Genomic DNA, 16,293 nt, shown 5'->3' with positions numbered 1-16,293 from the left:
GGGTAAGGGATTGTTAGCAGTGGAGTTTGATAGCCCCATTGCTAGCAATATGCCTTATTAGGTCGACGTCCACGTGGTTCCCCCTGGAAATCATAGTGAACAATTCTTGTTGAATTCATCATGATAGGCTAACTGACCTATTTCATCCTCACCTATCATCCTTCACTGGTGCCTCGCCGGTGTATACCGATAGCGCGGGTAGGGTTACCATACCATTATCATCCATTAAAAAAATACCCTCTACTTTTCAGTTTAATGGTTGCCAAATAGAGAATATTATATTTATCTATTGCTATTTTTACAAACATTACTATTCTTTCTTCATTATTTCACTGACAACTTTTTCAAGCATTTTGATTGATCTTAATCTATGTAACATATATTTTTTCATAATCTTTCAATATTTCTTATCCTCTTCATAATCTTTACAATTTTCCTTTTCATTTGTATTTATGAGCGTTCAATCTATTTTCAGGTTGATAATCGCATTCCATGCCCAAATGATCCTAAACAGTGAGTTGGTTTTTGTTTTTTATAAAAAAAATATTGAATACAATACACAAGAATTTTATATATTTGTGTTAATATAATGCATATATTGTACAGTATATGTTAATTTTCTAGCACATGCTATGCCAGCAAGCTAGAGAAACATCTGAAAATTTGCAACGCCAGACAAGTCGAGCAGCCCCCTTACATCATTCCAAACATCAATGCACCTCTGGAGGGTGATGCAGGCCCCAGGAAACCCCTCGCTGAAGTATCAAGGGAAGATCTCATGCAGCTTATTGATAAAGTCAATCTGTTGTATGAAAGTAGGTAGTTAACAACAATTAATGCTATTAGCTTAGACTGCTGCTTTTTTACAATAGGCTACGTACCTTACAGTGAAGGAAAAGCCATAGTCACTAAGTCTTGCAAGCAACAATCAAAATTCTATATCTCTATATGGAGGGCTATGTCCAGCAGTGGACTGATAATGGCTAAAATGATGATGATATGGATATAAGCTATTGGCATTGGCACTTTGTTGTCGGTTATTTAATTATATATAAAAGATAAGTATAATCAGCAATGGAGTTGATAGATTTTGGAGTTGCAGTTACCACACAGTTTTTGGGCTTTAATGTATATTAACTAGCTGTATAATAATTATACTCATAGCCATATTGTAATATTGATTTAAGTAATGAATAGTACTCAAATACAAAAATAAAATTCAAATCTAATCGGTAAATGTATACATTAGCAAAAATCATTTTTTACTTTTTTATATTAATATAGATATCTCTATCTGATGAAGGTGAAATGGAAATAGATCTGTAATCTGCTTATTGAACAAATTTTGATTTCTTAAGTATGTATTAAGATTGTAGCGAATTATTAACTAAAATTAATTTAATGTTTCCATTTGCAACAGAGTATGTGCAAGATAACATAGCAACTTTTCCGGAACATCCGATCCACGCAGCGGTGCAGGCGGACTTTAACGAAAGTAATCGCACAGAGAGCTCGCGGCGGCATCTCCGGCAGGTCTCCAGCCTGCTGTGGATCGTCGAGGAAGAGGGTCTAGCAGGGGACCAAACTTGTTATGTAGAGCTGGGAGCTGGCAAAGGTGATTTTGGGAATCATTGTCACTTGGTGACTTTTAGTCACTTAAAAATGTATATACAATGCATGTGTATATGTGTGCAACGTAATTACATGAACAATGTGCAATTTTGTGGTTTATTTTCCCGATTGATGTTATATTTAGGTGCATCACACTTAATTCTAACAGGTTACATTAACTTAAAACTAGTTCCACTTCAAAACGTGAAAGTAATTAGAAATCAATTTGTTTACATTCCCGCCAAGTCAGCTTCGAACATATATAGTGCAAATTATTGTTCGATTATCTATCTCGCTCTAACAGATAGGTTATGATATTTTGTCTGCTTCGCATTAGCAATGTATATAGTTGAGACTGGTGCAGGGCGGCTGTCGGAGTACGTGGCGGCGGCGTGGCGCGGGGCGCGGGTGCTGCTGGTAGACCGCGCGGCGCTGCGCCACAAGCGCGACGGGCGGCTGGCGGCGCGGCTGGCTGCGCGACCGGCGGCGGCGGCGGCGGCGGCGGCGGCGCGGCGGCTGCGCGCCGACCTGGCGCACGTGGCGCTGCGCCACGCGCCGCTGGCCGCACACGCCACCCGCCTCGTGGCGCTCGCCAAGCACCTGTGCGGCGCCGCCACCGGTACTGCCTCCACTGCACTGCACTACACTACACTACACTACACTCTCACCGCTTTCTCTTAACTTTAGGAACTGTAAATCTATTATCGGGCCCCAGTGATATGTGACGTTTTTTTTTTTTTTTTTTACAACACAGGGGGCAAACGAGCATGCGGCTCACCTGATGGTAAGTGACTACCGCCGCCCATGATCACCCACAACACCAGCGGCATTGCAGGTGTGCTGCCGGCCTTTTAAAAAGGAATATACTCTTTTCTTGAAGGTTATGTTGTCGTATCGGTTCGGAAATACTGCTGCTGGAAGTTGATTCCAAAGAATGGTTGTGCGTGGAAGAAAGTGCCTTGAAAAACGCACGGTGGAAGACCGCCACTCGTCCAGATGATTGGGATGAAACTTTAGTTTGTGGCGGGTTGTACGGTGGTGAAAATCAGCAGCAGGTATCAATCCGAACAATTCCTCAGAACACTCCCCATGATAAATTCGGTAGAAGATGCACAGAGATGCAACATCTCTGCGCAGTTTCAATGGGTCAAGTCGGACAGTAAGGCGTTGACTATCGATAATTCGAGCCGCCCGACTTTGAATGCGGTCTAACGGAAGGAGTTGGTACTGTGGCGCTCCTGCCCACAGGTGAGAACAGTATTCCATATGCGGCCTGACTTGGGCTTTATATAATTTCAGGCGGTGTTCTGGCATGAAATATCGTCTCACCCTATTGAGCACTCCTAACTTTTTGGAAGCTATCTTAGCCTTCTCCTCCAGATGACCGCAAAACTGGACGTCGCAAGATATATCAACGCCCAGAATTCCTAGACTTGACTTTTTATCGAGGGAAGTGCCCTGAAAGTGAGGAGATACGACAAACGGCGTCTTTTTTGCGGTAAACGCGCAGACTTGTGTCTTTTTGGGGTTAAATTGGACAAGATTTTGTTCACCCCAGATCGAAACTTGATGGAGTGAAGTTTCGATTTCAGACACAAGTCTATTCCGGCACTCATCGGTATGTGCCCGCGAGATCTTTGCATGACCGGTATATAATGTATCTCCTGTACTGTCGTCCGCATAGCAATGAATATTACTTATCTGTAACATATCATTGATATGCAGAAGAAACAGAGTCGGAGATAGTACACAGCCTTGCGGGACACCAGCATTCAAAGGTTTTAAATCAGAGCATGCACCGTCGACTACGACCTTAATGCTACGTTCCTTGAGAAAACTGGCGACCCAAATGCACAGTCTCGCAGGCAACCCAAATGAAGGTAGCTTTGAAAGCAGCGCTCTATGCCACACCCGATCAAAGGCCTTCGCAATATCCAGACTAACTGCTAAGGCCTCTCCCTTACTCTCGATTGCCACTGCCCATCGGTGTGTTAAGTAAGCTAAAAGATCACCGGCCGAACGTCCCTGTCGAAAGCCGTACTGGCGATCACAGATCAGCTGGTGCTCTTCTAGGTACCGGAGCAGTTGACGGTTAATGATGGATTCCATAACCTTCGAGAATAAGGAAGTGATAGCTATGGGCCTATAGTTAGCTGGATCTGAGCGATCTCCCTTTTTAGGGATCGGATCGTGCTAGGACAACTACTATCATTATCAACCCACTACAAGGAGGTTCTCAATTCAGTTGTATATATTTTTTTTATGTCTGTTACCTCGTAACTCCTACAATGACAGACTGATTTGAAACGAAGTTACATACAACAGTAGAGTGATATAATATGTAATTTACGATTTTTTTTTTCAGTAGTTTAGTAGTTCATACCGGCGGTCACAGTTGCAAACGAGCGGTCGTTGTTTACTTTTTAATTTAATTTATTTTCGACGTTATATTACTGTAATACCCTATGTCCTTAGACTATGCCCTGCGGTGCGTGGTGAACGAGGACGAGGAGTGCGAGCGCGAGGCTGGCGGTGCTGGTGCTGGTGCTGGTGGTGCTGGTGGTGGTGGTGGTGGTGGTGACGGCGGGCGGCGGCGCGGGCTGGTGGTGGCGGCGTGCTGCCACCACCGCGCGCACCGCGCCTCGTACGTGGCGCGCGCGCACCTCGCGGTCAGTGCTCCCTCGCCAACTTCATTGTCTGCTGCCGACTGCAGCTGCTCGCCGGCGGGCCACGCGACATGGATAACGATATCATGCTGGAATTACAGGCTACGGAAATATCTCAACTCTCAGGAATTCAAGGGGAAAGGGATTATCAGTAATGGGACTAGAGGCCTCATTGCTAGCAATATACCTTATCAGGTCGACCTCCACGCGACTCCCCCTGGAAACCATCTTAATTGTTTTTATGAATTCGTCACTCTAGGCCACTTGACCCGCTTTCATCCTCACATATCATCCCTCACTCGTACCCCACCAATTTATACTGTTAGCGCAGGCGGAGTTACATTCCATTTTTATCTATTAAAAAAAAAACCTCAGGAATAACCTTGCGATAAAAATACATTCTTTGCGCGTGCTCAACTGTTTCGGTAATATTGTTACGATTCTATTACCAGGTTCGAAATGTTCGGCCTAGAAGACCCTGCAGGAAACTCGACAGTGAATCTTTTGAAATTATTTAAAATTTAATTTATAAACTTGACCGGCAATCAATGAATTAAAATGAGCTTATCTTGGTAGGAGTTGGGAGTAAACGATGCCGATCTGGACATAATGCTGGGCATCGTGTCGTGGGCGACGTGCGGCGACGGGCGCAGCCGCGACTCGCGCGGCGGCCGCCGTGACGACGCGCACAGCAACACTAACACTCAGGACAGTATAGAAGTAAAAGAACAGAAGTTAAGTCAGGAGTGGCGCGAGCGCGTGGGCCGGCGGACGAAGGCGCTGCTGGACTGGGGCCGCGTGCTCTACCTCGAGGAGAAGGGATTCGACGCTCGTCTTTGTTATTACGTGCCCACCTCGGTGTCGCTGGAAAATATGTGTATTATTGCTAAAAAAGTTAGATGAGTGTGAGGAAGTGTCCTTCGCATAAATATAAATAAATTAATTAGATAATTATTTTTATTTCAATACACTTAATAATTATTAGCGGCTCCTTCCGCTGCTATGACAATAATATTCCAATGTATGTTACTCACTGATATAATGTAGTTCTGTACAAATTAAAGTTTTTATGATTGGTTAAGTAGTTTTGAGCTTATCCATTACATACAAAAAAATCAAATCCTTCCTCTTTATAATATCAGCGGACATGACAATTGTCAATATAGAGAACAAAATTTAATAACCTTGTGGGGGAGAAAGGGATTATTAGTAATGGAGACTGAGAATCCCATTGCTAGCAATATACCCAACCAGGTCGACCTCCTCACAGTTCTCCCTGGAAACTATCATGCTTAATTCCTGATGAATTCAACATGATGGACTAACTGGCCTGTTTCATTCTCATCAATTGCCCTTCACTGGTGCTCCGCCAGCGTATCCCATTAGCGCAGGCGGGATTACCATTCCATTTTCACCCATCAAAAAAAAACTTTGTGACTTTAACTAGTACTATATTTATTGACACGATAGTTTAAAGCAAAATTTAAACTTCTAACATATTGGTCATGTTTATAAAGCAGGCTGTACCAATTAACTGCTTGTATGGTATGTAAAGCGTATCTGGAGAATATTTATAAAATAAAAGAAACCAAGGCAAATATAATTTTATATATTTATATCAATAATTAATATCTAATCAAAACAATTTGTCTATACAAACTCAACGCGCGACGCGATTTCGCACAGTTGTTTTGAAAAAGTCATAAAATTATATAATATTACAAAATACTTTAATATTGAATTAAACAAGATCCTATTGTGGTCCGCGCTCAGTCGCGCCGCCCGGTCTAGTATATCTTTAATAATTACATATATATGTGTATATGTGGCAGTCAAGACTCTCGACCGGTTAAGGCAAAGTATTATTATATGAAAAAAAAAAAGCTTTTGACCGACTGCAAAAATACTAAGGAAACATTTTACTGTTATTTGCATTTAACAATAAGTTTAAACCATTTAAAATAAAAGCTTTTTATACATTTTATTATTGATGACCGTTCAGGCCCATGATTAGTTAATTGTGACAGGTCATTGTCACTGTTTACATTGTATGCATCTCGACTTAATCAGATGTCGGTAGATACTTGAAAAGTTTATGAACGGAAAGAGCACAATTTAAGCAAATAAAAAAAAATCTAAAAATGTCTATACTTTTGCCCCGGTTAAGAGTTTTGATCGTGACACACCTCATACACTGAACTGTTATCAACAGTGATACTGAACTATATATAAAGAGTGGAAATATTCATCAAAAATCGATCCTAATAGAATTTCAGCCGATCATTATTTGATCATAACGGAGGGCGCGGCCGAGCCGCCCCGCCGACACCGCGGCCGTCACAACAACGTCACCGCTACGACTGCAGGCTGGAGGCAGGCAACCTCTGCTGCGTCCCGGCGACTAATCAACTCCACCTACTTAACCTATTACAATTGTCAAGCATCAGACATGAGGCATGCGGCGCGCTCACGAATACAACAAATTTATGTCTACAGTCCATCGTGTGCAGTGCCGCCGCGCCGCCGCGCCGCAACCACTACAAAAAATATACGATTCTACACAAATAAATAAATCATTTATAAAAATTAAATGCTGTAAACTATCTTAACTAACATAAAACTTAGTAATTTGTAAAACAAAACTAGGGCTTTGAAGAAACTTCGATATCGTAATAACCATGTTTTATTTCTCCTTATGAAACATAGTTTTTGGAAAAACAAGTCGAAATACAATGGAATGGATCCGTTGAAGCCAAATCGTACAGCCTAAATAAGTAGGGAGATGTTTCAAGAATAATCCTACTTGTTCCAATAAATTTACCCTATTTTGAAACAAGTATGTATATTTAATTATTTATTTTACACTTGATTGCACCAGTTACAAAAAGAAAAAATACAGTAAAATTTTAATGCGTAGTGATACAAAAGGCTGCCTTATCGCTAAGCAATCTCTTCCAAACAAACTACATATTACAATATTTACAGTTTTGTTAGACTAATTCGTGTGTCGTTCTGTGTTAGCAGAACAATCGGCAATCGTTGGTGGCGTTTGCTTGATTAGCAGCGACAGTGATGTAGCGGTAGTACATCAGTCAAGTATTGATAATTTTACAAAGACCACTGCTCGTCAATTACGTATTATCGATGTTATTAATAATAACATATATACTGAGCTGGGGCCCAATCATGAGGATTCCATATGTGAAGCGTTCGTTACAATTCGAATAAAAATAATTACAGCGAAACAAAAAGAACTCCATGATACAAAAGTTCGGGATGTTACTCATAATTGGTCCCAACTATTCTATAATTTTCCACAGGGTAACACAGTAAAAACACAATCTCACCACTTATCTTCGAGTGTCGTCAGAACAGTCCACAACAACAAAGTACAATGCACCAGTGAAGGAGAAAGAAAACTAGAAATAAAACCTTACACCGAAAAAGGAGCGGACACTTGCATGTTTTCTTCATGAAGTTTACATAATATCGAGGTGAAATGGTTTCTTTGATTATGTCATGTTGAAACCCTACACCAAGCCGCCTGCTCAACGTGGTGACAGTATACTTGAGCAGTGAGTATCATTCACTGATAGATCGGGTGACACTCGAGCCCGACTATGTGCTAACAGGTATTGCGATGCTGGTTATATATACATAGTTATTTACTTTTATATTAATTGATACATTGTATTTTGATTAATTTAATACTATTCATAGTGTGGATCCATAACATACTGTACAGTTAGTACTAAGTCAGTACATGAGTATAGATACTGGCATGATTTGTTGACACAGAGCTACAATAGATTTTGTTGTGGCCAATTACACTAAAATCAGGCCATGGTGTATGGTCTGTTTGGTACTACAAACGGCTAAACGACACGTTTCAGTTGAGACTTGTAAAATGCTACTGGTTTTTTTTTTATTATTATTATAATCCCTGCAGACACGCCATAATATGTAGCAACGTGTACAATGCATATTCTAGTTGCAACACTGTGCCTGCTACAGACAGATACAGTCTGATACAAGTAATATACCACCACATGTTGGTTGCATGCAAATCTTGATTTCTCTGCCTTATTCATTAATTCATGTCAGCTGTTAACAGTCCATTGCTGAAAATAGGCCTCACTTATAAGGTTTGCTAGTGGTTGCTATGTTTGGCAGGCGCGTTAGCAACTATAGCTAGGCATTTGTGGTGTTTTAAAAGGAATACAGTAGTATTCCTTTTAAAACACCACAAAAACAGTAGGCAGTAGCCTATTTCTTGACTTTTCAAGTTCCTCTAGGCACCTGCTACTACATCATTGGAAAGGGAAAAGATAGCTTGGTATGTTGGGATTACACAGTCTACTCTGAGGCAACAATCTATCATGAGGGTATAATCAGAACATATTCGAGTAACAAAACTATTTCAAGATGTAGTTCCACACATCACATTCAGTATACTGGCTCGATTACAACAAAGATTACGCTGGCCCTGAGCTCACGCGTAGCTTATAATTACAGAACCTGAAGTCTCCCTGAAGAACTACTGTAGCTATCATACAGCACGTACTCCGGGTAGAATATGGTAAAAAGTATCTACATGGAAGAGTCCAAAACATAGTATTCAATTATAAATTACATATACCGATACTAAACGTTAATATAAATAACTAGTGTATTGTATAGACTTACACTATATAGGTAGTGTCTCCATAGAAATGCTTCGAAAAAAACGGGTCAACTATTTCATACAATTTTGCGTGATAAATAAGTGATTCCTTTATAACTTGTATATTTATTTTGCCTTATAATTTCTGCATCTTTTTAATGCGTAAACTTTTATTTTATTTATTAAATAATATGTCAAGATAGATTTTATGCGTAAGTATACGAGGTCTGTCCGGAAAGTTCGTATAAAAGTGTTCTGGAATGCGAGAAAGAGGAGTGGGGAGGCCAGGTAAGCGCAGGACCCCTTCCTTATGTCCCTAACAATGCTTCAGTTCTGGTCTGACCGCCGTGCGGTGCGAACTGGCTTGTCACGCCATCTGTGAAGTTACCTCTTAACGAAACCCCGTCGGCATGGAGCCCGCTTCCGTTGAAGAGCAGCGCGTCGTAATCAAGTTTCTCTCGAAACTCGGCAAGAATGGCCGTGAAATTTTTGCCGATCTCAGAACAGTTTATGGGGATGATGCTGTGAAGGAACCAACCGTCCACAAGTGGCTAAAAAGATTCAGAGAGGGCCGAGAAAGCGTTCAAGATGACCCACGTTCAGGACGTCCTTCCACTTCACATTCCGACGAAAACGTGGAAAGAATTCGAACTTGTGTTAATGGGGACCGTCGTTTAACGGTCAGACAGGTGGCTGAAGAGCTTAATTTGGGCAAAACCGTGGTCCACGAAATTCTAAGAAACGAACTTCAAATGAAAAAAATTTGCGCCAAGATCGTTCCGTGAGTTTTTGAGTAAAAATTCCATTACGGTGACCGAACACCCCCCTATTCGCCGGATTTGGCCCCGTGTGACTTCTTCTTGTTCCCAAAAACCAAATTGGTACTTCGGGGGCGGCATTTGGGGGACATAAATGAGATAAAAAAAGCTACGACGGGGCAGCTGAGAAACCTACAACCAGAGGACTTTCAAGGAGCCTTCTCACAGTGGAAACGGCGTTGGCACAAGTGCATTATGTCACAGGGGGAGTACTTTGAAGGGGATAAAATTGATTTACCTGAATAATTGTAAAATAAAATTTTTAAAAAACTTTTATACGTACTTTCCGGACAAACCTCGTATAGAACATTGATAAAAAACGACAAAAACTTGACCCATTCTGGAGGCTGGATGTTGTATGTATACAGGCAGGCAGGTGTCCGGGCGCGGTGCATCAGTAGCCGTAGCGCTCCTGCAGCGAGGACACGACGCCGTTGGCCAGCGACGACAGGCGCCCCGCCACCCGCGACACGCCCGCGCGGACCGACTCGCGCACCTGCACCATTCCGCACTCATCATATCAACCGCTAACGCTCCACTGCTCAACATAAGCCTCTTAGCCCTGGAGAGCATTTCCAGTAGTTGCCACGCTTGGCGGATGGGTTGACAACCGCAGTTAGCCTTTGATATTTTATGAGGAGCACTGTTGTCTATCCTTCAACAATTAAGCTCCCTTAGTCGCCTCTTACGACACCCACGGGAAAGGAAGTGACCCGTCCTTTGCCGGGACCAAACGACACACGGTAACATATATTTTAGGATATATTAGTTAGCAGCCCACAGCCGCTAAGTACACTATGAAACAGTTCTATTTATTTTTTCTAAATCAACTTATTTAGTTAAAAAATGTTAGTGAGAATCCAAGTGAAAAACTAAAGTTGTACAGACCTCGTCCAGATCGGGTGCGGAGACCGTAAAGGAGGCGGGCGGCCGCTGCGGCCGGTCGCCGAAGTAGTCGGCCGACGAGATGCTGGTGCTGCCCTGGAACCGCGACAGGTTCGAGTCGCGCTCCCACCGCGACTCCTGCTCGCCGAAGAACTGCGCCGAGCTGATCGCCTTCGCCGAGCCGAACTTCTTCACGGCCGACTCGTCCTCCACGGGCTCCGGCCGCCGCGGCCGCGACCGGGCCGGCGCCGGGGCGGCGGCGGCCGCGGGCTTGTCCGGCGAGAACATGGTATGCACCGTGCGCTGCGGCTCCGGCTCGATGTTCTCCCACGACGAGCTCAGATTCTTGCGGCTACTGTCACCCAACATCGAGTCCAGTCCTCTACTGCTGCTGTATGGTTCATTTCTGTTAACAAATTGGATATCAAAAAGTTTACTATCTACTTTTTTAATATTTCACCATTCCTACAGATACTAATATGAGACAATAATACAGACAAGGAGTTTCATCACAATTAAAAAAAAATGTAGTCAATTTGCACACCTGATCATGGTGAAGACGGAGTTGAAGTCGTCGATGTCGTCGAGGTGGTCGCGCGGCGGCGGCGGCGCGCCTTCCTGCTGGATGCTCGTCATATCCGACGTGGCCGAGTGCGACACGCCCCTGACCACACATATAACACACGTTAGCAGTTGCCTACAGGTGTCTTATTTACATTGCAAGGCAATAAACTTCCACCTTCTGAGTGTGATGACGTAGGAACAATCCTTGCCATCTCCAGAATGTTGAAAGAGTCAATAATGAGAAAACTGTTTAATATGCTAGATTAAGAAAAGAAAATTATCAACCAAATGTTCCAACATTTATAACTTCTTTTGATACCACTTGCACTTCATTATTATAGTAAAACAAGTAGTTGCACAGATACAGAAGCAGTCTCTGGTTTCAATAATGACATTGACATATATGAACATACACACAATACTCAATTAAACAATAGTCATGCATAGGAGTCAGGCTTTTATCGCCCGGGTGGAGCCCCTTTCAGAGGGGAAAAATTATTTTATAAATATAATAACTATGATTTAGAATCATAACGATTGTATATATAACATAATAGAACTAGATGTATGTCTCACGCGCGAGTAACTCTGGTGGCGCCGGCGATGCCGAGCCGCTCGGCCGCGGCGGGCGGCGCCCCGCGCGCCAGCCGCAGCGCCGCCACCTCCTGCTCCACGCTCTCCAGCGTCGCGCCGCCGCCGCCGCCGCCGCCGCCGCCGCCGCCGCCCGCCGCCGCCTGCGGCACCACACGTGTTCAAATAGGCGACGCTCCAAAGGAGAGCTAAATTCATAGTACCCGTAACCGGCGAGCGTGTATGAAGAGACTGATGAGTGTGAAGGAAGCGAAGGAGAAGGCCTGTTTGCTTCTACATACCGTAATGGAAGACAGGGAGGTAAAAGGATTGTTAGTAATAGGATCTATCTGTCCCACTGCATACAATATACCCTAGTTTTCTACCTCACCAATGCTCACACACTAACAACACACTAATGTATAGCGCAGGCAGGGTTACCGTTTCATTTTCACCCATTAAAAATAATTTAAGGTAAGCGTAAAAGATAAGACGTATAAATATGATCATGCCACATCTCTTTCATTTCCGTCATATCACTAAAAACTTTGTTTTTACAACATAATACATGAAAAACTTTGTGTATTCCTTTCTACCTATTCTATGTTATTAGAACATGGTTCATCAAAAGTACTTACCATCCATTACATTGCACTCACTATGCACAATCACTACCAATTCACATACCTCCATTTTCAGTTTCTCCGCCATAATAGCTTCGCGTTCTATGTCTTCGAAGTTGGCAGCCACCTTGGTTGCGCCTAAACCGCCCTTTCGGGCGCCAATCTACAAGAAACATACGGCAATTCAATCACCTGACAGTTGTTAAAATAGGCGAACATCTGCATCATATTACAGTCATAAACTAAAATTGCATGTCGCAGGTCGCATGAAAAAGTACAAACCGCTAGATATCCCCACATCGTTCAGTCTCATGGATTCACTTGGAATAACAATTCTATCAATTTTATTTGTTAAACACTACAAGAGACATAAACAAGTGAACATGCACTTACACCACTACGTTTAGCGGCAGGTTTCCTCGCTCCGATGGAAGACGGCCGCGGTGCATCGCCGCCACTGCTGACACCTGAGTCCCACAGACGAGCCTCCGAGCTCAGGGGCTCCTGCTTGGGTGCTGATATCTGTTCAGTTGTTATTTATTTTTTGTTATTATTTCTCTTTGCATTATCCTAACCTAACCTAACCATACAGCTATTTTACCTATTGCCATACGAGATGAAGTTTTTAAGAGGTCAGTTACACGGTTGGTTTTAGCTAACGGAGTACTCATATAAGGTTAAGGCGAGACAAGGACGAAGTCACCAGAAATTAACTCTTTTCTCATAAATTCGTCACAATAGATTAGGTGATGATTAGTTAATAATGATACTGGCAGTCTGTTGTTACCAGAGATAATTATAATACCTATCAAATAAAACATAATATCAAAGACCTCTAAGCTTCATCCACTTAGTTCAATCTCAATACACCTACATCCCTTTATTCTCGCATCATATATTTTATATTGTTTACTATCCACAAAAACATTGTCAATGTAAAATAATATAATTATATAGTGTAGATATATATTGTTTGTTGTAAATCTAAACAAAAACTAGCAATAATACATCATATTAAAACATATCTTAGTTAATTTCACACAAATTATAAAAATATTTTCATCATCATCATCACATCATATCAGTTTTAGCACATAATGTTCCCACTTATGTTCCATATCAGTTAAGTACTAAGCTACTCACTCACACACTTATTGATCACTAATGTTAGATGTAAATCTCACAGTTTGTTTTCATTTTGAATACAAAAGTCAGCAATCAGTCAACAAAAGCAGAATAATTTGGGAATAAAGGGCAAATTTTGAATTGGAAAAAGTCTAAATTCCAATATATACATACAGTACATTTTTATCAAATGAACTTTTTCTTTTTATTTTTGGGGAGGCAAACTAGCAAACAGTTCACCTAATGTTGCTTGTGTGTTGCCAGCCTTTTAAGTATTTCATTTGTAGCGGCATGTATAGATTATGCAAAATTGTAGGATTGAATGTTCTAATTTAAAATTATAGAATTTACAGCAATCATCTCAAACTAAATTTTCTATTAAACTTTTAACTATAAGTTATTTTCAATGGCAGCAGCAGACAGCCTCTGTCAACAATTGAATCCTTATAAGATCAACAAAACGGTATACCAAGTGCCACATATAGCCATCATAGAGAAATCCTTCAACTACCTTATAAGACATTACAATAATTGTTAACAGGTTGCCTTTGTAATACAACACACTTACCAAAATGCCATGAGATTTAGTTTTAACATAATTAATCTATTTTCATCTATCTACAAAAAATAAAAAACAACACCTACATATATCTCTTGCAATAAAAGAAATTCAAAGAAAATGTAAAATTATATATAAAGCACACACAGATGTGTGCAAGCTTAGTGCACAGACAGTTGCTAATATTAAATCTAATGATTTTTATACAGTCTATAATAAGTATGTAAATTTTTTTAGTTTGTATGAACTTGAAAATAACTTTGAGATCTGTAATAATTTTTAAAGATTTATGAAATACACAACCATCTCCAACTAAAACACTTCTATATACTTTTTTGGCTACAAAGAATAGCCTCACAGTTTATCAACATAGCATCAAAAGTGGGTGCTTCACAAGGTTGTCTATATTATTGTATTTTTTTACTCAAAAATATTCACTGAATGTCTTTCAAGGCAAGTGAAAGTGAAAAGTTACTAATTATTATTCATAAACTCTTATAATGAAAGTCTATACAGGGAGGGATTCAATACCCTCTAATGTAGGTCCACAAATGGGTAGTGTTTATGATAGCCGTGTCAGTATAGACAGTTGGGCAAGCAGGCAGTGTGTGTTACCTGTGCAGGTGAGACAAGCTCGTTAGTATTAGTGTCACCCGTATCTCCATGCTCTGCAAACCAGTCTACCTCAGGCTTATTCTCCTTGACTTCTGTTGGTGCTGGATCCAAATGCAACTGTTAAAGCATATGTAATTAGTTTAGGTTCACTTATTATAAAATTAAAAGTACCAATGAAAAATAAATATGTAAGAAAAATACAAAACCATACAGAACACTAAATCTAAAACAGAAATATAAAAGTATATATCTACAAATTCATCACTCACTCTAGTTCCATATGTCTTCATCGCCTGTTCGGAGGCAGCACTCAATTTGTCACGGTACATCTGTGCTATACGAGAATTGTACTTCTGTCGAGCGTCATCCGTCACTAGACCGTGTGTGCGGAAAAATTGTGTCTAAAACAAAGGCAAACGTTGCTAGGCACATCATAAGGAATGAAAAATATATTTATATACAACAATAAAGTTACAAAAGCAACATACTGCATTGACGTTCCCGCCCAACTGCATATTCCTTAGTTGCTTCCATGTCCAGTTTGTGTCCAATTGTGTAGAACGCACGAATGTGAGGTGTACGCCGAGGCTGCGGTGCACAGCTGAGCAGTCCAGGCATATGAACACTCCGTACGTCACCGATGACCACGTAGGGTTCTTGGCGTTGCAGTCGAAACATACCTGCACCGAAGAATATCGTTGCAATATTCACTGAAATATTACTTCTGTGAATATAATTAAATTAGAAATACTAACTTTATTGGCCGGAATACTACGTAATCTTTGAAATATTGCTTCAATATCACTTTTAGTAGGGGCCGTATCAGCCATTTTCGACGTGTTGTCACGTAAATGTCTTGTCAAACTTTAAATGTCATTTAGTTTTTAAAATTATTTGTACCTTCATAGTTGAAAATTTTACGTTTTTGGAATCGTGTATTAACTACCTTAGATTATGTAGTACGCTGTACTAAGTCTATGTTAATTACATTAGAAATTGAATTATTATTGAATTATCATTGTTTTGTAGAAAAAAAAATCTTGAATTCATACTCCATTTTACATCATATGGCATTTTATGAAACTTTTTGGCAATCGTAATTTTTAGGATAATTCGATCCTGCTGAATACGATTCTGCCCAATATGTGGTACTGAAGGGCATATCCTTCCTATGCCCTCCTCCCCTCATTCTTCCTTTTATTCTAAACATATCCTTAACTACTGTTATAATAGAAAACTGGTAAGAAGAAATATTATCTTCATTAAATTCTCTACAATATTTACATATAGATTATTTTAATAGGACTAATAATTTGCATGCAAACATGATAATACTTTTTTATATGTATTTTGCATTGGCTATAAATTTTTTGAAGAAATGTTCATTGTTCTGATAAATTATCTAAGCAACGACTTAATATAAATGCATTTATCTATAAATTAAGATCTTATTTATTATTATTATATGACATATATTTTCCTATATACAAATTTGCAGATTAAAAATCGCATATTAAAAGCAATAATAGCATGTTCGATACACAATCGTTGTTATTCCTTTGTTATCATTTAGAACATTTTCCATGCTCTTTTG

General features: G+C 40.5%; 2 protein-coding genes across 4 annotated transcripts in view; one reads left to right on the top strand and one right to left on the bottom strand.

Annotated features, from left to right (window-relative positions):
- The window catches only part of LOC113512097 (tRNA:m(4)X modification enzyme TRM13 homolog), a 232,565-nt gene extending 227,211 nt beyond the window's left edge, over positions 1-5,354 (top strand). For both annotated transcript variants that reach the window (XM_052893901.1, XM_052893900.1), the window contains 6 exons: positions 476-513; positions 625-815; positions 1,421-1,615; positions 1,976-2,230; positions 4,087-4,280; positions 4,854-5,354. In XM_052893901.1, coding sequence (XP_052749861.1) covers positions 476-513; positions 625-815; positions 1,421-1,615; positions 1,976-2,230; positions 4,087-4,280; positions 4,854-5,180 — 1,200 coding nt within the window. In that variant the 3' untranslated portion in view covers positions 5,181-5,354. The remainder of the gene's footprint in view (positions 1-475; positions 514-624; positions 816-1,420; positions 1,616-1,975; positions 2,231-4,086; positions 4,281-4,853) is intronic.
- A 516-nt stretch (positions 5,355-5,870) lies between these two features.
- LOC113512004 (ADP-ribosylation factor GTPase-activating protein 2) lies at positions 5,871-15,558 on the bottom strand. 2 transcript variants are annotated; one of them, XR_008252726.1, is made up of 11 exons: positions 15,455-15,558; positions 15,188-15,379; positions 14,969-15,100; positions 14,700-14,816; positions 12,794-12,922; positions 12,465-12,563; positions 11,784-11,941; positions 11,188-11,307; positions 10,647-11,049; positions 10,061-10,254; positions 5,871-9,161 (listed from the first exon to the last, which is right to left on the bottom strand). XR_008252726.1 is itself a non-coding variant. In XM_026895749.3 (10 exons), exons 1-10 carry the CDS (start codon positions 15,527-15,529, stop codon positions 10,153-10,155), a joined length of 1,527 nt encoding a protein of 508 aa, XP_026751550.2. In that variant the 5' UTR covers positions 15,530-15,558; the 3' UTR covers positions 5,871-10,152. The 2 variants fall into 2 exon arrangements, 1 of the variants encoding a protein (XP_026751550.2); XM_026895749.3 differs by having other exon boundaries at positions 5,871-10,254.
- Between the last annotated feature and the right edge of the window lie 735 nt (positions 15,559-16,293).

This window comes from Galleria mellonella, unplaced genomic scaffold, assembly GCF_026898425.1.
Source record: "Galleria mellonella isolate WM207_F2 unplaced genomic scaffold, CSIRO_AGI_GalMel_v1 utg184, whole genome shotgun sequence".
Taxonomy (NCBI): Eukaryota; Metazoa; Arthropoda; class Insecta; order Lepidoptera; family Pyralidae; genus Galleria; species Galleria mellonella.
The sequence above is the reverse complement of the archived record's forward strand: the minus strand, read 5'-3'. Positions and strand labels throughout refer to the sequence as shown.